Below are 22,403 nucleotides of genomic sequence, written 5' to 3' on the forward strand. Positions count from 1 at the left end.
TCAAAATCATTGGTGCTTGACTGATTAAATATTCTTTTTCACAAGTGCTAAAATGTTTGAGTAGAATCATTTTGATTGCCAGAAGAAAAGTATGAGATTAGAATATTGGGAATTATTAGACTTTTCTTGGTACATCAAAGAACACTGAAAGGCTTTTGATTAATAGTTATGTAATTTAATGATGGTATCTACTTGTTTTAAAGAGTTAAAGTTTTGAATAATTATCAAATCTTGACTTTTAAATAAACTATTAAAAAAAAAACGACAGATTAAAGTTAGATTTTTTTGATGACATCATTATAACTTACAATTCACTTAAACCTCATCCTTATCTTTCTAACAGTTGGACATGAAATCAATGGAGTAACAAAAAACAGAGGGAATAATTAGGAAGGATCATGGGTACCCAGAAAGAGTAAAGGAAAGGCTCCTTTTTCATGGCTTGCTTTGGCTATTTTATGAGGGGCCGACACCACGTATCTATGAGGAGGAATGTCGACGTGATGAAGGAAGCTTCTCTTGCCACCATGATAACAATATACTCCACTGGCCTCACTTTCCTAGCTATTTTCTACTACTTTTCAAATATTCATATGTATGAATCATAAGCATGTTTACATGTTCCAAATCAGTTTTATACAGTGCAATTATTATCACTATTCATACGTAAAAAGTCTATGATTAATTGATGATTGAATGATAAGAGAAATAGTTTAGTTGATTGCATCAAAGTAAGGGGAGAATTTTTGGAAGATAAAGTGATGACATTGCCAAGAACAGTGAAAGAGACAGGATACGAATCCAACACCAAGAACAAGTCTTGACCATCTAATCTGATCTTATTTTTAGTAATAACCGGTGAAATTAACCAAAATCTTGGAATATCCCGCTTTGGTCATTACAAGAAACACCACCTTGTGCAACTAACAATGGGTACTTCCCAATTTATATCAATGGTTTAAAGTTAGTTAGGTTATTAATTATAGTATGTAACTAACAATGAGTACTTCCCAATTTAGATCAAATGGTTTAAAGTTAGTTAAGTTATTAATTATAGTAATATTCTTATCTTATATATATATTAAAAGTAAATTATTAATCCTATATTAATTTGTAGGCTAGATTTTTCTCCAATTGGTTTCGGACTTGTCAAAGATTCTTGGCTGGCTTGGTTTGCTTGTTTGTTTCTAACTTGTGTTTTTTTTCTCTTTTAACAAACTTACCTTTTGTTTTGCTGTATATATTGGATTTAGTCATTGAGATTTATCCCAAAGGTTTTCTCTCATTCCAAGCTTATTCCATTTTTTTCCCATTCATTTTCAGAGAAAACCCAAAAGCTAACTCACCCACAATTAGAAGAAATGGTTTGGACCAGTCCCAACTCCTGCCCACCCTATAATTCACATGTCTTTCTAAGATGGCCCAGGCTTCTTCACCAGCTTGTAAGGAAATACAACAATGACGAAGTATTCAATTATTAAATGGTAATTAGAGGGATGAAGTCAATAAAAAACACAAAAGAAGGAATTCAGCATTAATTTATTTAGTGCTCGTGCAATGAAAGTTTAACCATTATCTTCACTTTAATTCTAAGGTTTAGGTAAATCCTCCACATTTATGCCAAATGATGCACGTAGCCGCCGATGTTGAAATTACTTGCTTCGAAGCAGAATTCACTGTTTATCTCCCATCCGCCAATGTCTCCCCTGACTCTATTACTGACCCATTCTTTAATTTTTGTTTATTCTATTAATATAATATTTAAGTATTTAAAAAAGTAACCTTCTAATTTTTATTGATATAAAGTAATATATATATATATATATATATACACTCATTTTACGAATTTATAAGTTTTTATTCGTTAATTTATAAAAAAATATAAACTATTATCCGTATGCAACAAACAAGGCTTGCATAGGCACATAATGAGTATTTAATAGTGTAACTACATAAAATAATTGAACATCACATAATGTTCAAACATACGCTTAAGCTTTATTTTCATCTACTTAGAAATTTAAAAGTCCAATCAACAAAATTACATCCCAATGGAATTTGGCTTCCAAAGTTGTTGGGGGTGTTACTGCAAAGTCCGAAAAAGTACAAGGGGTCCACCACAAAAAAAATAAAAATGTTCAAGCTTCATTTTACAATTACTACTACTTTTATCCTGCTGTATGGATATGACATTTTGACCCTCCGTAATTATTCCGTTCCATCACCGGTCCCAGACAAAATTGCCTTCGGTATCTCCGCCGCTCTCTAACTAATCTGATTCTTCGTTTCTTTATTTTTCATTCTTCTTGACCGTGTCTCATTAAATAAGTAAGGTTGAATCCTTTATCTGGTTAAAACATTTCTCCGTTGTTTTCTGGGGACGTGACATTGCCTTGCCCCTGCGTAAGATTTTAGCGGTTTGATTTTCTCGTATTTTCTTTCGAGTTTCCTTGTCTTGTTCATTTTGATCTTTGAAAGCTAGCTTTCGGGTGTCTGTCTTCATCTCTGTTTATTTATTTTTGTTTGTTTAGAGTCCTCCGCCTGAGAATTCTCTTTTTATCGAAGGATCCTCATCTGGGTTTTCATTCTCAGCTGGTGATTCTTCAAAATTTCTTCATTTTCAGGTACCCCCTTTTCTCCCTATAGTTCCTTTCTTTAATTTCTTGGGTCTTTTTTTTTCTTTCTATAAATTATAGACTTGGATAAAAGATTTTTATCTTTGATGAAAGATATTTTGGTTACCTTTATTAAATGGATTGTGGGTTGTTTGTAGTTGATAAATTGTTATTTGGTTGAAAGCAGAAAGATGGGCCGTGTGCAACAAGTTTGTGAAGATACAAATATGACGGTTGAAACAACGGAGAAGTGCAAAGTGTGTTATTCAAAGGAAGGGAAAGGGAAGAAATTGTGGAAAAAAGTTAAGTATCAGCTGGTGGAGTACCACTCATTGCCTGGATATTTGAGGGACAATGAGTATATTGTGGGCCATTATAGATCAGAATGGCCAATGAAGCAAGTTTTGCTTAGCATCTTCAAAATTCACAACGAGACTTTAAATGTTTGGACGTAAGCTTTCTTTGCTTGCTAACTACTACCTCCTTTAATTTTTGGCACACGTGAACAGTCCTCAGGGCACTTGTAAGGCCGTGTTTAATGAAAAAAATTTCATGTTTAATACAGTAGTTGGCTGTGAATGGGCTGATATTATTTCTCATGCATTGAGTGGATATACTTCTTCAGTTAAAAAATAAAAACCTTAATAAGTGCTCAAAGATCACTTACTTTTCGGTTGGTTGTATCTAGATTTTATTGGATTCTTTTCATGTTTTAAGAAGATTGTTTATTGTATTCTTGCTTTTATGTTGAGTGAAAGATGTGTCATAGATAAGAACATTTGTTATACTTACCTTTATCATGATGTGCCAAGGAATTAATTAGCTGTGTTTTAACCTTTCTGTTTAGAATTGGAAAGAGAAGAACTAGAAATTTAGGGAAGAAATGTAATCATGTGTCAATTTGTGAAGTGCTTTTCATGGTGTTATCAAGTGAATATTACTCTTTATTTCTTTAGTCCATGTTTCTGAGATGACTGTTGCTTTATAGATCATAGATTAATATGTTGTCACTTGAACTATAATATGATGAGTATGACCATTACCTTTGACAGGCATTTGATTGGGTTCTTCATTTTCCTTTCCCTTACCATATACACTGCAACGAAGGTTCCAAAGGTTGTTGATCTTCACTCTCTGCAGCATATTCCTGATGTATTGAGAAAGGCTGATTTACACAAACTACAGTCAGAACTAATCACATGCCTGCCTTCCTTGCCAAACATGCCCAATTTGCACAAACTTCGACAGGAGTTAAAGACTAGTCTCCCTTCAATGGATTTATTTCCATCACTCTCGGGTTGGCATGTTCTGGAACTTCTGTATAACTGTTTACCTGAGTGTTTCTCCAGTGGGAATCACACCGATGTTTGTGTTCTGGTAATGCTTCATATCCTCGATAAGCTATTTCATAAATCTTAAGATTTGGCCTAATTCAAAAGTTATGATAGTTTGCTGTCTTCTAATCACTAGCTGGTCACCTGAGCAGTGTTAATTTTTTTTTCTGGTGTTTAATCCCTGCTGATATATTTGCAGAATTCCAACATTTCCTCTTGTTCTGTAATCTGCTTAATTGTCTCAATGCAACTAATTTTGGAATAACAAGGCTGACATTTCCTTTTATTGTTCTGATTTATTTTTAGATATCAAATTATATGGTGTTTACAATGTTTCTGATGCCATGCCTTTATTTTTTCAATGTTTGATCATTAATATTGGAGTTTGGTCTTGTTTTCTCAATAGCTTTAGGTTAAGATGCTGTTAATTTCATCTGATTTATGAATTGATGCTTTTCAATTCTATTGGCTGGTCTTCTGGATTCAGTTACAAGGTAAAAAGAGGAAGGAAAAGGGAGGGGTTTTTTGTCAGGAGACAGCGGAAATATTATATAGATAAAAGAGATAAAGTCTCAGCTTGTTTTACCGTTTGAAGCCAAGAGGGAGCAGTCAAACAAACTGTCCATAAATTTATTCATTAGTACTAAATGTTATGAGGATCCAAAAGTTGTTAGGAGACAGTGTATCTATTATATTGATAAAAGAGAACAAAATCTGAGTTTGTTTTACAGTTTGAGCCAAGGATGAGCTGTTCAGTCAACTGTTGATAAATTTAGTAGTTAGTAAATGTTACAAGGATTCTAAAGTTGAGAAGTCAAAGGTTGGAGGAAATGAATTAAGATAATGAGTGCCATTTTTAACTGATGAGTGATTTAGAGGATTTGGCCAGAATTTAATGACAGCATGTTTAGCAGAGGATCTAATATCCCATTAGTTGGAATTCTGGGGGATGAAGAAGGCCTTAACCAAATATTACTACTTTTTACACCGGAAACTGCCAGCAAGTTTTACAGCCTCCAGATGGGTAGGGTGGGGGGATAGGGGTGTACTTTGCCACGAGAACCTGACTCTGTATGCCGTTCTTTAAAACATTCAGCAGTTTCTTATGGGTTACTGAATGCCAACAAGCCAAAGGCCTATGGCTATGGGCATAAACTAAGTCTTTTTGTCTGAGTAAACAATCTGCTGAAAAAGTAACTCTAGAACCTTTTTAAACAACACCATTTCAGTGCTTTAATCTCACTATGTGAAAATTTAATTATGAATTAGATGGCATGAGGATTGTCTAGCAAGTGTCCCTGCAATGTGGAATCAACTGCTACAATGGTGATAGTTCAAAAGTTTTTTTTAACTCTAGGCACTAGTTTTTGGTCCATGATTATGTAATGCATATAGTTTTAAGAGAACTGTACTTAAACGGGCATTTCATGTGTCATCTTCAGCTTCCTGGGAAAACTGGTATCTCTATAATTGCATGATAGAAAGTTAAAAGTAGTAGATATTTATTCTTTTTAATTGTTAGTGGTTGACTTGATTTTTACATCTTTGGAGCTTCTTGCAGCTGATACTTTTTCTGTGTTATTTCTGATTGCAGCAAAGTGTGAAGGAGGATGTGGCAAACATAGTAGCACCCTTGATGGGGAGACCAATAACACGATGGCCATTTTTTGCCTTCTTGGTTGGTGCAATGTTTTGCTTGCTAGCTAGCAGCACATGCCACCTCCTCTCTTGCCACTCTAAGCGCCTATCATACATCATGCTCAGGCTAGATTATACTGGGATTGCAGCTCTCATATCTACTTCCTTCTACCCTCCTGTGTATTACTCCTTCATGTGTGACCCATTCTTCTGTAACCTCTATTTGGGATTCATAACCATCTTGGGAATCGCAACAATCTTGTTTTCCTTATTACCAGTGTTTCAGAATCCCGAGTTTCGCACTATTCGTGCGTCCCTCTTCTTTGGCATGGGCATGTCTGGGATTGCACCTATTCTTCACAAGCTTTTCTTGTTTTGGAACCAGCCTGAGGCCCTTCACACAACCGGGTATGAGGTTTTGATGGGGCTTTTCTATGGTATTGGAGCTTTGGTCTATGCCACAAGGATTCCGGAGCGGTGGAAGCCTGGAAAATTTGACATTGCTGGGCACAGCCACCAACTTTTTCACATCATGGTTGTGGCTGGGGCATACACTCATTATCGTGCAGGATTGGTTTACCTCAAATGGCGGGATCTAAATGGCTGTTAAAGAAGTGTTACTAGACAATAATTGGTTAGTGAAGGAGTTCCTCTGTTTGTAAGTTCTTTCTAGTTGGAACGAGGTAGGTGTGCAACATATGGATGCAATGGGAATATGTTGTAACCCATTGTCACAAATAAGTCAAGAACGATCCTGTTTTAATATAAATATGGAATATAAAAGTCCAAATACCTGTAAGTTTCTTGCACATCAACTATAGTAGGATCTTAGGTTGCATGTGGACGGAGACCAGAGCATTGTCCATGTTTCTGAGCTTCTAAAAATTGATGTCAGGTATCAGACATGCTGAATTCCCTCTACATTCATAGTTGGGTGAAATTTGAGCTGAATGCCTACCAATGCTGTGTAAAGCAATAAGGATGTTACCAAAATGAAAGATTAGAAGAAAATCAAAGAAACAAGCCTGCTTTCGTTGAGAGTCGAACTCAAGACCTCCCGCTTACTAAACGGGTGCTCTAACCAACTGAGCTACGAGAGCTGGCGCTAAATATGGCAAACTCTAACAATTTTCCAAAAATGTAACCTACAGAACGGGTCCTAATTGTCAGAGCCTCACATGAGGGGACCCTAGTATGGTCTGAACCGTCGCTGTGTCTGCAGGTAGCTCTTACAAACGTAACCTTCACTCTGTACTTCAGTTGGGTACCACTTACAGTTGCAACTTTACATGCTCACCTCGCAAGGATAATATAAGGTGACAAAATCATTTATTTTTAAATTTGAAATTTGAAATTGCAAAATTGTTACATACTGGGCGTTTTGTTTGAAACATTTTTTACCGGTGTCAGTTAGTTCTACCAATGATGATTAATTTAACTCTGTAATCATTTCAAGCAGAAGGGTATTCTTGTTGGATACCAAGAAAAAAATTTCGCTCCTTTGTGAGTAAACTTATTTAAAGGTGTGTATTATTGGTACCAGCATGACAGACAAATATTTAATTCGCCCAAAATCTTAAGATATACAGCAGCAAGCAATTCCAGACTCAAATTAAGGGTATTTTCTGGTGGGTACCGGGAGAAATTGCATTTTACACCTTGATTTTCTAATAACATTTAAATCAAGTTTAAGTTGTTCAAATCAAGGCATTGATCAGAAGTTTTACCATCAAAGTAAATCTCTTTTGCTTCTAATGAATGCCTAGATTACGTTTTTTTTCCATTGTATAATATCAATTATTCGATGACACACTCGTTAATTCGATGCGGAAATAGGCCTGAGAGTTTTTGGTACAAAAGGTCACACTCGACCGCCCAGTCTCCTCGTCTTATCTGTCATAAGTCCAAAGGTTACCGTCTCAGAATTCACTTTATTCTTTAATAATATGTGTGTGATATTTTATTTTATTTGGGGTCCAGGTCCAGATCTTAGATTTGATGCTAGCAAAATTCTGTTGAGAACATGCAAATAAAGCGTCCTCGAATCTCGTGCCTTTCCGCCATTCGCCCATAATCCTTCTTTAAACCCTAACTCTGATTTCCGCATTGCGATTTTCAATAAGTACGAAATTAAACAGACAATTAAACGGAAATAACGGAAAATTTGCAGCCCAAAGAGTCCAACGTGAAAAAATCCCAGTCCAGTCCAAACTGTCGGCACCCTAAATCTCACGTGCTCTCAAACCGCGGTTCACGCCTCACTTTCCTCTGTCGTTACGGCCCGCGCATTTTAGCATCCCGGCGCACCGAAACCGACGCTACTTCGCTTTTAAAGAAACACGGTCAGAGCAAAGCGGAAACGCTAGGGACAGTGTCCACTCCTTTGTCTTCATTAATAACCCAACCAAATTTGTACATCCCAATTTTTGGCCTTACTTCCTGACTTCTCTTCAAACCATTGGAAACAAATCTCCTCAACTAATAAACATTAAACCTCAAAACCCACACGCAAAAAATTTTTAAAAATGGTGTCTCCTGAGTTATCTCACTTCCAATCTTCTCCCATGGCAAAACCTCGAAACCGACCCTTTTGGTGTCTGTCCGATGGCTTTCTTTACTTTGGTGGTGCTTGTTTAGCTCTTTTGTTGGTATGGTCATTTTGGTCTTTTTTCACTCCAATTCCCAACTTCGAGCCTACCATGACCGAGCCGCCGTCCAAGTTGAGGAAGAACCCGGTCGACTGCATGGAAAGTGGGTTCGGAGTTAACTTAAAGTCCGACCCGAAAGACCCGACCTTTTACGACGATCCAGAGATGAGTTACTCCTTAGAAAAGCCGGTGAAAGATTGGGATGAAAAACGGAAAGAGTGGCTAAAGCATCATCCCTCGTTCGCCGCCGGGGCACGTGAAAGAATCGTGCTTGTAACTGGGTCCCAACCAAAGCCATGTAAGAATCCCATTGGCGATCATTTACTCTTACGTTTTTTCAAGAACAAGGTCGATTACTGTAGAATCCACGGCTACGATATTTTTTATAACAACTTGTTATTACACCCCAAAATGAATTCCTATTGGGCAAAGTTACCGGTCGTTAAAGCAGCCATGTTGGCTCACCCCGAAGCTGAGTGGATCTGGTGGGTTGACTCGGACGCGGCGTTTACCGACATGGAGTTTAAGTTACCGTTGGAAAGGTATAAAAACCATAACATGGTTGTTCATGGTTGGCCTAAGTTGATTTATCAAAGTAAAAGTTGGACCAGTTTAAATGCTGGGGTTTTTCTGATTAGGAATTGCCAATGGTCTATGGATTTGATTAATACTTGGTCTAGCATGGGTCCAATGAGTGAGGATTATGTTAAGTGGGGTCAGATTCAAAGATCAACGTTCAAAGACAAGCTTTTCCCGGAATCTGATGATCAGTCGGCGCTGATTTATTTGCTTTACAAAGAAAAAGAGAAGTATTATGATCATATTTATTTAGAAGGTGAATTTTATCTTGAAGGGTATTGGGTGGAGATTGTTGGAGGCTATGAAAATACTAAGGAGAGGTATTTGGAAATAGAGAGAGGGGTGCCTAAGTTGAGGAGGAGACATGCAGAGAAAGTGAGCGAGCAATACGCTGCGTTTAGGGAAGAGTTTCTGAAGGAAGCTGGGAATGGGAAAGGAAGTTGGAGGAGACCGCTTATCACGCATTTCACGGGGTGTCAGCCTTGTAGTGGGGACCACAATCAGATGTATGCTGGTGAAACTTGTTGGAATGGAATGGTGAAAGCTTTGAATTTTGCTGATAATCAGGTTTTGCGTAAGTATGGGTTCGTGCGCCCGGATCTACGGGACTCCTCCACTGTTACTGAAGTTCCTTATGATTACCCTGCTGATGAGGGTCCCTGGTAAAACAGAACAAAGCAAAAAAAAAAAAAGGTAGTGTGGTTTCTATTATTATTTTATGACCCTGCGATTTGATTCGTATTTGCTTTCTTCTTTTTTAGCTTTACATGTTAAAAGTGTTTGCTTTTACTTACCATTTTTTGAGAAGGTGGGGGGGTTTGAAGTCTTGAAGTAATGCATGATTGAGGGATAATATTGATTACTTTTTATGATGGAGGAATGATGTTGGTGTTGGGTAGGTGGGGATTTTGGGAATTAAAGAATAGTGGAGGGATGGTTTTGAGTGGTACTTACACTTGTTTTTGACTAAATTATGGGGCTTTTTGCAAGCATGAAAGGGACTGAAGATATTCTCCTCCCTTCACCAAATCAGTTCTTAGTTGAACTCATTTTTCAAATACTTCTTATGTTTGGCTTGGTAGAGGCCTTTAAAGAATTCTTTTGAGTTAGGTAGAATTTTTATGTATGCAACGCATTAAATTCAATCTCACCTGTAATTACAGTGTTTCTAACTACTGATATTGATTCATACACATTTATTACTAGGTGTTAATTTCTTTACTGTTTGGTGGAATTACTTTGTAAATCTATACCAATTTTAATTGGATTTGCAACAAAATCATGGATTTATAACTCTGGTTTCAAATCAATCACTTTTGGTTTTCTGCAAATGTAAATTCAGAAATTTTCACATTGATTAATTATTTCACATGCACTCTTGGAGGAAGTCTTTGATTTGCTGGTTTCAGCATTAGGGTAAAAAAACAGTTGTGGTCTTTAATCTCTTTTTTTATGTTGAAAATTGAGTTTAGCTAGCTCTCTGTCTTATTCTTGTATGTCTTGTCATACAATTTGCAAGGAAAATGCTTTTTTTTTTTTTGGTTGAAAAAGGAAAATGCTAAACGCTTACAGCTTAAGTTCCACATTATTAATGGTATACATGTGTTTCAACTTAGTACAAGAAATAAACTATTACATAGAGAATTGGTCACATCAGCTTGATGTCCTTTGATTAGGAAGTAGCCCATCTTCCTCATGCCTTTAGAATAGGTGATTCAACGATGATCTCAACACAATAATGGGCTTGTAATTGTCAGAAGCCATGATAGCTAAATTTTTTATAATCTTTAATTAATCCTGACTGTGACACAGATGTTTGACAGCTACCTAACTTCTTTCTGTTTTGGTAATTCCCAACTTTTTTTCTATTTTGCTTGAATTGCTTATATTTGTTTTCTGTGGTTTTGCTGGTTTGTTGCAATGTTACACAAGAGAAACTGATATGCCCATTTACATGTATTGAGATGAGGCTTAAGCTCTGCTGGTATGTTGCTATGAACTTCATGTAATAATGTTCATATAATTTCTTTTGTTGAACAGAGAAGATAATAGCTACAGTGAATCAAGGCTCGAATTCCGGTGAACTCATGGCATGACTCCTCTGCTTATCCTTGCTAGTTACATGGGATGCAGTTGGAATGGGGAATGGGCTGCATTTGCATATTTGCATTTGATGGTGCTTGGACCAATCTTACAGTACTAGTTCAACTTAAGCCACGTCCAGCAGAAGTTAGTCCTTTTCGCATCATACTTTCGGTCCCCGACCCTGGAACTTTTCTTTTGGGCGTGATTGTTTCACTTGCTCTTGAGATGTATGGAGGTGCTATGAATGGTTTATTTGGTCCAGGTTTAGGGCAATATAAGAGGACATTCACTATTACATGATAGTTTGGTTGGGCATCAGTTTGTTATTATGCTCGTGTAGCTTGAAACCTCCATTGATTTTGCCTTAATCACATGCACGAATGGGGTGCCTTGTTTCCAGCATGAAAAATCGGAACTGTTTTAGTGTTTTAAGGCAAGTTAAAGAAAAGTGTGAACAAAGATTTGAGACATCTAAGAAAACCAAAATATGACATGATAACTTTCAGAGCGCATGGGTTAAGTAATGGAATGAGAGACGGCCGCTATAGACTAAAAAATGGATAGGAAGTTCTGCCATCTTTCTTGACCAGGGAAGCCCATGCCGAAGAGAGTATCAGTCTTTTGAAGGGACAAGGTTCCTTAATTTATGATAAATATTGAGAACGCAACTTCAGCTTCGTAATAATTTTTCTTTTTTAAACCTTATCGAGTGCTAGGATTACTATTTCTACACTGCTTCAAATTAATGTTGCCGCACAAATTTGTTCAGGAAGCCAATCCCACAGAAATTACCGGGAAATTAAGACTTGGTATTCCATACAAATTACAATACAAACTCACCACCGCACAGCAAAAACTACCCAAATAATATTAGTCATGACACAGAAACAAACTGTGAGATGCTATGACATGCCATGTGTGAAGGGCATTAATAAAGAAACATAATAACACAAAATCTTCAATTCTAAACCTGAAGGAGCGATCAATCGTGCATGGCATCAGCATCATCTTCCCCACCATCAACCATTGATGCTTCGTTAAACATGTACTCTTTTTGGTACTCCATCAAGTACTGTGTTGATCTCCTTACATCCAGAAACAGACTGTAAACCCGAGTGATATCCTGTACTTCCACGACCTTCCCCTTCCGCTTCTGGCAATTCAAAGCAGAAGCTGTGATAAGATGTATAGCATATCTCAAGGATGTCTCATGCCCAATTTTTGTCAACAGTTGTTTTGCATCTTCAGACATCTCCACATCTTCCTCTTGGCACCTGATGTCTAGAATCTTGCGAATTTCATCCGCAGAATAAGGTTGAGTAGTAATGATTAATAGTCGATCAAGAAGATCAATTGGAATTCCATGTGGGGATTTGTAATTTGTGCCTCGGATTGTAGTTATTCCTCTGTTGGTAGCAACAACTAATATTGGGGCCATCTCATTCTCAAGAGCACGATTCAGGAAGGAAAAGCACTCAATATCAAGCATGTGCACCTCATCAATAAAGAGGACACCAGGCACAATTTCTGCCTTTCCTTCCTCCCTCCACTCAGCCACCTTTGTGTCAATTTGTTCTCTCACCTCAGCACGGATTTCACCAGTATCACCAGTGAAAAGTGCCAGAAATCCCTGTGTCCTGAAATTGAAACATAATAAGATATCAGAGGATAAACTCAGAATAGATTAATCTTGATAGTGGATAACATAAAACTTCATTAAAGTCCTTAAGTATGGATGGCATGTTAACAATATCTGAAGGCAGACTCGCAAAGATAACTGGCCATATAAAATTTGCGTTGGACATATGAACATCAAGTTTGCCATCCACTTTTCAAGGGAGAAATTCCATGCTAGAGAGATATATTTGAACATATATGACATTCTTTATATCTTACTTATTATATCAGATCAGCCAAAGAGCTGTCACTTTATTGCTTCCATACATAAATTCTTCTTTAATAATTAAAATAATGGTCGAAATCATATTTGTTTGAACACAATGACAAAAGTATTGATAGTATAAGACCGCCATATATGTCAGGTTCATAAATATTGGCAGAAGCCAGCATGCATTCATGGTGAAGAACCAATGCCTTGTAGGAGATCTGTCTTATTAGCTATTCAACTTTCTTCACCCCTTCACAGAGCTCTGAACTTGCAAAATCTCAGTTCTCGACAGCATCATGACTAGTTTGCTTTAATAGTATTCAAAGCTAAATAAATATATGTTGTCTGACTCATTATATATAAGACTTAGATGTTGTCTTTGTACCTGTTAATTCTTCCAAAATGTTATATATGCCTTTTTATCCAAACATAATTTTTGTTTATTTATTTATTTTTTTACTTTCAGAAGCAAAATAAAAGTAATAAAAGCAACAACGAAACATAGTCCAAAATCTAAATTGTAAACATTTCAACAGCTCTTAACTAATTTCAAAAGATTCAATGATAAACAAACAGTTCTTATTCCAGTCACAGCAAAATTAAGACTCAAGTAAGGCACCAAAGCCACAAATTTCAAAAGAAGCAATTTTGTTCCCAAAACCAAACTCGAATTTACCTGCTATTAATGACATCAATCTCATGAAGCGTAACGCAATGAACAACTTCTTTCCTCTTCTGCAACTCTCCATCCGGACATTGCACGAACTTAGTTTGCGGCCCCATTGCATCGTAATCCCTCGACCTCGAAAATGACCTTCCCAACTTCGTTATCTTCCCAGAAGCTTTATCAATAGCTATAACATCCCCACTCTGCACTTTCTCTTTCCCTAACGCCTCAATCATCTTCGCCCCCAAATCATAAACGGTCTCCATGTCCGTCGTTTTAAGCGTCAATTTCCCCGTTTTCGAAGCTGCCCCGGAGACCGCCGGGCGGTCAATTTGGATTTCAACGACTTCGCCTTCAATTACTTCGGTTTCTTCTTTGATTCTTACTCCAATGGACTTTCGAAACGCTTGCATTAACGCTTCGGTTTTTGACATTTCGAGGGAGAAGAGTTCACTACCCGAAAGCATAGCAAAGGGAGTTTCGAGGCCTAGGGATTTGGCCATGCCCATGGCGATGGCGGTTTTACCGGTTCCAGGTTGTCCCGCTAATAAGATGGCTCGGCCAGCGATTTTGCCGTCTTTAATCATTTGGAGGATGACGCCGGCGGCTTTGCGGGCTTGGGTTTGGCCCACCATACCCTCCGAGACGTCGCGGGCCTCCAGCGAGGAGTCAAGGCCAAGGCCGCGGATGTGAGAGTGTGCCCCTATTCGTTCGATTCGGGTTAGATCTCGGCTCTCGGAGAGTTTTAGCTCCGCCATTGGAAGAGTGAGGAAGGGGAGGTGTAGGGTTTAGGGTTTTGTGTAGACTGTGTGAAAATTGAAATGGAGCGAGCGGTGACAAAAGGGCGACGCTTCGGTTAAAGGTACAAAATTCTTCTCTCTGGTTGGGGTAATATTGTAATTTGAGGATCATTTTTAGAGTTTGGGCCTTAATAGCCATTTGGTAATGGAGCCCAACATGTGCGATGTAGCCCGAAATGAATTTTGAATCGGTGAAATATTGGATATTGCATCTATTAAAAGAACAATACCATGAAACAAGACATTGTGTATAATATTATTGTAGAAGTAGCTTGGTCGAGGAGTGTAAGAGAGTAGCCTTAGTTTCTTTGAGCTTTTGTTCTCTTCCTAGCACTTAAAAAAGTAAACAAAAAATAAAAATAATACTAGCACTATATATTTTTTAGTTATAACGTAACCAAACCACAATTGGGTGAATTCATTGTATAAATCATTTTGTTTCGGCGTTACTTAAAAGCCATTTGATGACAAATCTGGATGATTTCAAAAAGGTAACTAAAGCATTGATAAACCTGAGGAAGCAAGAGAACAACAAGCAGCAGCAGCTAAGCACAGATAAAAGCTCTCAAATGCTGTTTCCTCGACAATGAACCTATGTTTCATCGGTAATTTTAAGTTAATGAATCTATTCTTAAGTTACATTATTTTCTTTCTGTAATGCCTACAGCATTGCAGCAGTGGCAGGTGAAATGTTACTTGAGTCTTCACCACACAAGGACCTTCATCTGGATCATAACTCTCCATGGGGGAGGACTTCAATTCTTGATCTTGATCGCACTTCTTTTTAGTAGACTTGATGCTCTTTATCTGAATCAGGTTTCTCAGTTTCAGTGGATTTCAACCCCTCCCTAACCGCCTTCTTAGCAATTCTCCTCTGCTTCAGCTTCTTCTTGCTACTGCAACCACCTTGCTGATCGCCTGAAAAAACACCCAAAGTTAATCGAGTTATATTATGTAGAAAGTGTCCATTTCCTACTCATAAGTAAATAGACCTAGTTAAAATTTTACCAGGCTTGTCATTTGAGGCAACTTGGTCATGTACAGCATTTTCTCGAACACCTTGCGGTTCAGTCTGCAACGAGCCAACTCCATCACGTTCAGACAATGGTAACAAAGGCCCAATTATCTTTCCACGGCGGAAAGCATCTTCCTTGAGCCTTTTCTTACGAAGTCTTTTCCTTTGAGCTCTACTCAGCTTCAGAGTCTCAGATTGACCTCCATCGTCTTCGTCGTCACTCGTTGAGGAACCATTCTCTCCAAAATCATCTGCCACCCAATGGTTACATTGCAATTTTATCAAACAACTAGAAACTAATTACTTGATGTTAATATATTAAAAAACCTGGGTTTTCAAGCTCCAAGGTAACGGTCCTCTCTGATATGATACCAGGCTTCTTTCCCTCTTCCTCTTCCCCCTCCGAGTCCGGTGGAGATGGCGGTGGATAGAGTGTTTTAAGAACCGCCTCATGGAACTTCTTTCGTTTCTCTTCACGTCGCATTTAGACTTTGCTTACTATTCACTAAAAGGTGTTTGTGACTTGTGCAAACTTAGACGGCTGGTTAATTGTTCTTTGCCTATGGCGAGGTTTATAAAATTTTGGTTACGACTATAGGATTTATAATAATAAGGACAAGAAATTTGATTTCTTACAAATTTCAATCAAGGGGATTAAATAATGACTAGGCTAACGTTCAAAAAACATAAAATCTGTGAAGAAAGATGGCTTTAGGCATTTTTCCACTTCCATGATCACAGTGCCCAACGATGTGGCATTAGCTTGTTACAACATGCTTGGGATTTTCAGCTCTTAATTGATTATATTTTTCATTTCACTTATTTGATTAATGAAATTAATTTGAAATGCAATTATGTAACAGAAGTAAAGTTTGAGATTTAGTTGTAAATTTTTAAACATTTAAGTACCAAATCAAACATTTCAAAGGTTAATGGTTCTACTAGTATTATTTATTCTCTCTTACCGGCTTAAACAACTGTAAATGATCATTAATCCCTTCAATATTCTAGAGATACTTCAATCTAGCTTTTGATGTGCAACCCATGAGTATGGGCTGCAAATCTAAAAGGAACTGACGTGTAGGCAACTAATATCAGGAAACAGAAAAGCGACCCTACCGACAACATCATGTCAGGACAACCCATTGGACAATTAATTTTGTCATTCACAATCTTCTCTTGGTCAAATTCCAATTTATAGATACACATTTTCTCATTCTTTCAATTCATAAACTATTAGTGAGTTATCCAAGGCTTTGCATAATCTCATAATTTCTTTTCCCCTACTCTCTGAAGAGCCGAGTAGAATTAACATATGATCAATTCCTGGCCACGGTCCCTCTCCCTCTGCTGAATCATTTTTGTTTATCACACCACATGAGTCATGACATCAACAGCCTATATATATATTGTAGAAATTAGAAACCATGTTAACAGGTGAGTCACAGCCAGTAATGCTGCCCATGTTGCTGTACTGTATTTTAAACCCACTGCTAGGGATTATAAAGAAAGGAAAATATAGCAAATCTCATGGACTTTTCATGGCACTTTACCAGAATTATCATGATTAATTAGATTAGATATAAAATGGTTGCTCAAGTTTTTTACATTCTTAGGATAAGGTCCAAATTTATCATTTTTTTTAGGTAATGTATCTAATTTACCCTTTTTTTTAAAGAAGTGAAATTTTATCATTGTACTCCTTTTTGGGAAGAGGGGGGGCGGGGGGGGGAGAATAGATGTTTTACATTCTAATCAATATGAGGAAACAGACCCCTATTGCATCATACATCATAATCTCCCTGGCTCCTATAGGAGGATCATCATAAACAATGCATGTTTCATCTAATGAAAACCCCCTACTTGTTACAAATTCTGCAAACATGTTCCCTTCTCTATAAATAATATTTTGCAAAACATTTCATTATTTCTTCATCAAATATTCTTTTTTATTGTTAATCTTTTTATCAATTTTGAACCAAATAAAAAAACTACAGTGATAAAATTAAATTGCACCTGCTCAAAGATGAGTGATAAATTTGATTTATCACCTTGAATAAAATGGTAAATTTAGATCTTATATTCTATTTTATAGTTATAACAAATATATAAAAAAAGCATAAACAAAGAAAAACCCATAGAGTACATAAGGCAACAATATAGTACATAGCTTTATTGGTCAAATCATTGCAATATGCATGAGGCTTACAACTCTTCAAGACTAAATAGGAGCTAGCTGTTGATCACAAATGTTCCTGGGAAATCCATCTCTTAAACATGGCAAGGCATTCCTTAGGCTTGTACTCTGGAGCTGTGTGACCCCCTCCCTGCAAAAACCAAACTCTATTACAAGTTATTTTCTTCAAACAGACTAAGCAGTAAATAATATTATAAGAAACACAGGCACTCTTGCCTTGACAGTTGCAAATGTGAAGTTGTTTCCATATTCTCTTGAGTATCTACACAAAAATATTAAGCAGCAAAGCATCATAAAGAAAAAAGGATTTAGATACTCCTCCACAGCACATAGACATTGAGGCTACATGGGAAACGAAATCTGATTACAGTCATTAGGCTTACCCTCCAACTTGACCATCAACAAACCATGGCCTCCAATCATCAACAATCGAGAAATTCAGGAACTTAATCCATGCTTCAGTTCCCACGTACGGAACCATTCTGTCATGATCACCACTATAAAGAAATTTATAGTCAGCACTCACTCGCATCGAGAGCGCAATAGAGAAGGACAGAGTATGCTAGAAAAAAAACCTGTATATTAGAGCTCTGTAACCTTTTGTATTGAGATATCGATGATAGCCTACCGCACTCTCAACATCTTTGTCATAAAGTAAGCTGCTGTTACATCTTACCCACTCTGTGACTGTTCCCTGATAGTCAAATGTCCAGATTATATTAATCTAACTTGGCTACTTCCTTGGTTGGTGTTAAGCTTCTGTCCTTACCTGTCTGACATAGAGTGCTTTCTGGACACTGATGTCAGTTGCCCAAACCTTGCAAAGGTAACCATTGTAGTCCTGTAGCATGGTTTAACCAATAGCTCAATTATCTGAACTAATTTACATAAATTTATGGTAAGAGAAATAGCAAGTGGAAGACATTTACGCGACATCCGAATTGAGGGAATTCAGCTGCCACACGCAGGTATTCTTCATGTGTTTCCAGGAAATATTTCCGATTATTGTCCAAACTATTCAATGGCTTAAAGTCAGTAGGGCAGTCAGGCTCCAGGATGTGTCCTTCGTTTATGTGTACAGTGCACTAAAGAGCAAAAGTTGTTAAGCTAGTCAACACACAGAAATATTTCAGGAAATGATTTTAGAGGGAAATTAGAAAAGAAAAAAAAAAAAGAACAGGTTCAGTTGCTTTACTACCTCTGAGATAGCTTGAAGATCTTTTGCACAATCTACATTGCTAATGTCCACTTCCACGTATTCTTCTTTACAATTCCTTTTGGCTGACTGCAAAAAATGCTCACCGCACATATATATAATTTCCTTGAGGAATCACTTAGAATTAAGAGATTAGATAACTGTAAGTTTCAACATAGTTTAGGTCATCCGTTAGTGATTAATGTTATATCAGAAGCACTAGCAGAAGAGTTTTGTCCAATGACCTCGTAAAGTTCATCGGAGATAAGTGCCACACGATGATAAAATGGAATCTTTGAGTTGTCATCAAATTTCGAATCTGTTCCAGGATTACCAAGCAAATAACCCTGCAACCATTGCTCAAAATGTTATAGCATTCTGGAACCAAGACTCCATATCATAAAAGATATTTGCGACGAGGAAGGAAGTCAGCATAATCATCGAGAATTTGATACTAGAGCACTTACTTTGAGATTGATTGATGGAACGCCCCTGTCTTCAATACCTGAAGTAGCATGAGTAATCTGGTCATTGGCCCCTTGATGAACAACATATAAACCACAAGTTTAAAGAAGATGAACACATAGTTACCATCTGATATTGCTTGAGCAATTATGGGAACAATCATCCCGGAGTACGAGTCACCGCCAATATAGAATGGATTTGTGATGAACTTGGGATGACTGTCCAACCACTGAACACACAAAAATCATACACTGAGTGGACAGCTAAGTTCCATCCATGGTTTTTAATTCGTTATTCTAATTCCACTTTAATTCTTAATCTCTAAATTGCTCCATTTAGATAATTAACCTTTTAAAGTGGTTCAATTTAGTCTTTTTGTTACATTATTCCATTAATAATTGAAAAAAATTTGAAATGCCAAGGGAATATCCACATGGCATGCCAGGCATTCTGCAACTTTGTCATTACATCAATTTTAACGGAATAATTAGTCAAGAAAACTAAAATAAGATTATTTTAAAAAATTCGGAATCTAAATAAAATAATTCAAAAGTTGTGGACTAAAGTGAAATTGAAATAAAAGTTAGGGATTGCAAGTGAAATTTACCCCTGCGTACACATCACCCAAAAGAAGAAACTACTAATGGAGAAAATTTCATATAAGTTGATAAACCTATTGATGTTTCTGCAATAAGCACATTATAAACGGTACCTTCATATGCCCAAGAGATACTAGCAATTAATATTAAATGCAGTTAAAACGTGCATTTATCTGTCACTAAAGTCTTTTGTCAGTCAAGCTAAAGACTTGTCCTAGCAGATACTGATGATCAAAGAATAAAATATGCTTTTCAAAAAAAACATATGCTTTACCTTCCTCAAAAAATTATAGGCATTGTCAGCATATTGTTTATCCCCCGTCTTGAAACCTTGCAAGGTTCTTGAATACGAAAATCCTGTGCCAACAGGTGCATCTAGGAAGATTATGCTTGCAACCTAGCAAGTTAACAAGAACGTTCAGAAACCAAATATCAGTAAGTGGAAGCTAAAAACCACATGCTCATCGAGTTATTATAGTCATCACTAAATGATTCACCTTTGTCCATGAGTAAGGGTTCAGAGCAAAAGTTGGTAAGCTGCCATTGTACTCGACCATGTTAAATTGCAAGGGGCCTAATTAAACGATACCAGGTACAAGTTAATAATATTTTACATTTTAGTGCAGACTCTATTGGGGTGGAAATGAGCTTGTAAGTTTGTAAGTCCAACAGACTGAAAAACCCAAGTGCATAACTCCTTGACATAGAATTGCAGACATAAACAATCGGAAACTACCTATTTCAAAAAAGAGCCCAGAGAGAGCAGAGCAGCCAGGGCCTCCAGTGAGCCACAGAAAGAGAGGATCCTCTGCTGGATTCCTTTCTGATTCAATAAAATAGAAGAAAAACTCCACATCTCCCACCCCTATGTATCTGAGACACACATCAACTAACCGGTGATGACATGCATGATTATTATATATAGTAGTACTATTGCAATGCTAGAGGAGTATAATTGATCAAACCTACATCCTTCCACATCTTTATTACATTACAATCATGAATAATCCAAAAAAAAAAAAGAAAAACATAATATAAGCAGTAAAAGAAAAATGAATTAGCATGAGTGTTTGTCAAACTCACCCGGTTTCAAGCTTGAAGGGAAGTGAAGCAGAAAATCCAGGAAGAGACCTGATTGTTGAAAAGGAAAGTACGGGCCTGGAGCAAATCGTAACGAAGATGATGTAAAAGCATACCAAATGGAAATGTTTTGAAAACGTCCTTGGTAGCTTCGGATCAAGAGTTTCTACCGCCATATTAACTAGAGTTGAAACAGGAGCTTAGGACTTTCGAAAAGATTTGAAGTCAGACAGTAGGAGTTGACCTTCGGTTTTCATAGCTGATACGGAACTTCATCTTCTGGTGCTTGGAATGATGTTTCTTCTTTAATAATCTTTTCAACAAAATGTTAGTTGATAATGTGATTAGTAAAAGTAATAATTGTAACTCAATAATGCAGCATAATCCAAGAAGGCATTTGTCCCTGCATTTGGTTGGTGGTACAGATAAGAGAAAGCAATCAATGTTTTTCAGCCTTTAAACTTATTTGTCACGTGTCTTTATCACCATGCATTTCCCTCTTCCAGACAGTGATGTTATTTCTTGCTCAGTTTAGTTGTCCGTACTGTTACCCCGGTAAAGAGCTAATTTAGTCGATAATTAATATTCCTTCATGTACTTGATGGAGTCTTTATATTAACGTCCTATGTATTTTTTTAATAAATGACATCGGGTAAGTATTGAAGTATTCACACATGAATCTAATTATAAAATTTAAAATTCACATTATATCTGAATCCAGTTAATAATATCTTATTAAAATCTAATTAAAATTTAAATCTGTTTATTTAATTAAAAACGACTTGGGTATTCACTACAAAACTTGATTTAATCCAAATTCATAACAAGAAATAAAATTTAATCATTTTTATATATTTTATTAATCAAAATTGAATTAATAAATTCAAATAAATTTTAAAGTTAGATAATGTATGAATTAAAATAAATAATACGTCAATTATAAATAATATACATTAAAAAATAATATAAATATTTAAAAAGTTATTATCTATAATAAAATTTGACTAATGAATATCTCAAAATAACTATTTGTACCGTACTCAAACTCATTTGAAATGTATTGTAATCCTATTTAAATAGAACGAAGCCATTTAGATATTACCAATTACTATCTTTATTCTGTTTTCTCCCCTTCCTCTTTTGAGGGGGACAATGTGTTTAGGAGGGGAAGGAGGCCCAAATTACATGAACAAAGGCCTTGAGAAAACAATGAATGAATCCATATTTTGTTGATCGCGTCATCGCAGGCCCAACTCTAGTTGTACTCCTCAAATTCTCTCCCTTCCCCTCACCTGTAATTCACCACTAGGCATGGAAGAAAGTTAATATGAACAGAAACCTTTGCCCAAATGGTTACTGTAGACACCCTAAACCATCCCCTCACCATCCCTTCACCATCCTTTCCCATCAAGTCCCCAACCACCACCCACCAGGGGTTCTGGCCACCAACTCCCTGGTGCCAAAACCCCCCCTCGTCGGGTTGTCCAAATTTTTGGATAACCCGGCTCTTTAAAAAGACACAGACCAGAGGAGACAAAAAAACAAAAAAATCACCAGCAGTTAGCCACAACAAAAAAGAAAAACAAAAAATAAAAAAG

General features: G+C 36.8%; 5 protein-coding genes, 1 long non-coding RNA gene and 1 other non-coding gene across 14 annotated transcripts in view; 2 read left to right on the top strand and 5 right to left on the bottom strand.

Annotated features, from left to right (window-relative positions):
* On the top strand, positions 2,287-6,472 carry LOC18611307 (heptahelical transmembrane protein 4). Of its 8 annotated transcripts, none has more exons than XM_018129959.1 (5): positions 2,287-2,403; positions 2,532-2,624; positions 2,800-3,066; positions 3,668-3,992; positions 5,544-6,472. In XM_018129959.1, the coding sequence occupies exons 3-5, from the start codon at positions 2,807-2,809 to the stop codon at positions 6,195-6,197; spliced, it is 1,239 nt and encodes a 412-aa protein (XP_017985448.1). In that variant the 5' UTR covers positions 2,287-2,403; positions 2,532-2,624; positions 2,800-2,806; the 3' UTR covers positions 6,198-6,472. The 8 variants fall into 8 exon arrangements, with proteins under 8 accessions (XP_017985448.1, XP_007047566.2, XP_007047567.2 ...); XM_007047504.2 differs by having other exon boundaries at positions 2,803-3,066; XM_018129961.1 differs by having other exon boundaries at positions 2,293-2,403; positions 2,566-2,624.
* TRNAT-AGU lies at positions 6,614-6,687 on the bottom strand. Its single transcript has one exon. It is a non-coding gene; the product is annotated as a tRNA-Thr (tRNA).
* Positions 7,943-11,308, top strand: LOC18611308 (putative glycosyltransferase 7). The gene is made up of 2 exons (XM_007047507.2): positions 7,943-9,507; positions 10,855-11,308. Exon 1 carries the CDS (start codon positions 8,113-8,115, stop codon positions 9,478-9,480), a length of 1,368 nt encoding a protein of 455 aa, XP_007047569.2. The 5' UTR covers positions 7,943-8,112; the 3' UTR covers positions 9,481-9,507; positions 10,855-11,308.
* Positions 11,591-14,291, bottom strand: LOC18611309 (ruvB-like 2). The gene is made up of 2 exons (XM_007047509.2): positions 13,464-14,291; positions 11,591-12,536 (listed from the first exon to the last, which is right to left on the bottom strand). Exons 1-2 carry the CDS (start codon positions 14,210-14,212, stop codon positions 11,882-11,884), a joined length of 1,404 nt encoding a protein of 467 aa, XP_007047571.1. The 5' UTR covers positions 14,213-14,291; the 3' UTR covers positions 11,591-11,881.
* LOC18611310 lies at positions 14,720-15,905 on the bottom strand. Its single transcript, XM_007047510.2, has 3 exons — positions 15,597-15,905; positions 15,263-15,520; positions 14,720-15,172 (listed from the first exon to the last, which is right to left on the bottom strand). The coding sequence occupies exons 1-3, from the start codon at positions 15,751-15,753 to the stop codon at positions 15,039-15,041; spliced, it is 549 nt and encodes a 182-aa protein (XP_007047572.2). The 5' UTR covers positions 15,754-15,905; the 3' UTR covers positions 14,720-15,038.
* LOC18611311 (serine carboxypeptidase-like 17) lies at positions 17,299-21,145 on the bottom strand. The gene is made up of 14 exons (XM_007047512.2): positions 20,809-21,145; positions 20,462-20,598; positions 20,223-20,299; positions 20,000-20,122; positions 19,253-19,355; positions 19,129-19,166; positions 18,907-19,008; positions 18,665-18,751; positions 18,396-18,551; positions 18,236-18,307; positions 18,042-18,160; positions 17,850-17,963; positions 17,683-17,728; positions 17,299-17,596 (listed from the first exon to the last, which is right to left on the bottom strand). Exons 1-14 carry the CDS (start codon positions 20,979-20,981, stop codon positions 17,513-17,515), a joined length of 1,431 nt encoding a protein of 476 aa, XP_007047574.2. The 5' UTR covers positions 20,982-21,145; the 3' UTR covers positions 17,299-17,512.
* Positions 21,902-22,403, bottom strand: part of LOC108663819 — a 5,422-nt gene continuing 4,920 nt past the window's right edge. The window contains exon 2 of the long non-coding RNA XR_001929925.1: positions 21,902-22,097. This is a non-coding gene — a long non-coding RNA (uncharacterized LOC108663819). The remainder of the gene's footprint in view (positions 22,098-22,403) is intronic.

This window comes from Theobroma cacao, chromosome 1, assembly GCF_000208745.1.
Source record: "Theobroma cacao cultivar B97-61/B2 chromosome 1, Criollo_cocoa_genome_V2, whole genome shotgun sequence".
Taxonomy (NCBI): Eukaryota; Viridiplantae; Streptophyta; class Magnoliopsida; order Malvales; family Malvaceae; genus Theobroma; species Theobroma cacao.

Coding starts and splice junctions, on each gene's coding strand:
- LOC18611307 (XM_018129959.1), top strand. CDS start 2,807: ATGGGCCGTGTGCAACAAGTTTGTGAAGATACAAATATGACGGTTGAA. Junction 3,067..3,667: donor GAGACTTTAAATGTTTGGAC/GTAAGCTTTCTT, acceptor TACCTTTGACAG/GCATTTGATTGGGTTCTTCA. Junction 3,993..5,543: donor ACACCGATGTTTGTGTTCTG/GTAATGCTTCAT, acceptor TTCTGATTGCAG/CAAAGTGTGAAGGAGGATGT.
- LOC18611308 (XM_007047507.2), top strand. CDS start 8,113: ATGGTGTCTCCTGAGTTATCTCACTTCCAATCTTCTCCCATGGCAAAA.
- LOC18611309 (XM_007047509.2), bottom strand. CDS start 14,212: ATGGCGGAGCTAAAACTCTCCGAGAGCCGAGATCTAACCCGAATCGAA. Junction 12,537..13,463: donor ATTGATGTCATTAATAGCAG/GTAAATTCGAGT, acceptor TTTCAATTTCAG/GACACAGGGATTTCTGGCAC.
- LOC18611310 (XM_007047510.2), bottom strand. CDS start 15,753: ATGCGACGTGAAGAGAAACGAAAGAAGTTCCATGAGGCGGTTCTTAAA. Junction 15,521..15,596: donor CTTGGAGCTTGAAAACCCAG/GTTTTTTAATAT, acceptor ATTGGGTGGCAG/ATGATTTTGGAGAGAATGGT. Junction 15,173..15,262: donor TGCCTCAAATGACAAGCCTG/GTAAAATTTTAA, acceptor GTGTTTTTTCAG/GCGATCAGCAAGGTGGTTGC.
- LOC18611311 (XM_007047512.2), bottom strand. CDS start 20,981: ATGGCGGTAGAAACTCTTGATCCGAAGCTACCAAGGACGTTTTCAAAA. Junction 19,167..19,252: donor TGCTCAAGCAATATCAGATG/GTAACTATGTGT, acceptor ATGCTACTTCAG/GTATTGAAGACAGGGGCGTT. Junction 17,964..18,041: donor TACAGAGCTCTAATATACAG/GTTTTTTTTCTA, acceptor ATTTCTTTATAG/TGGTGATCATGACAGAATGG.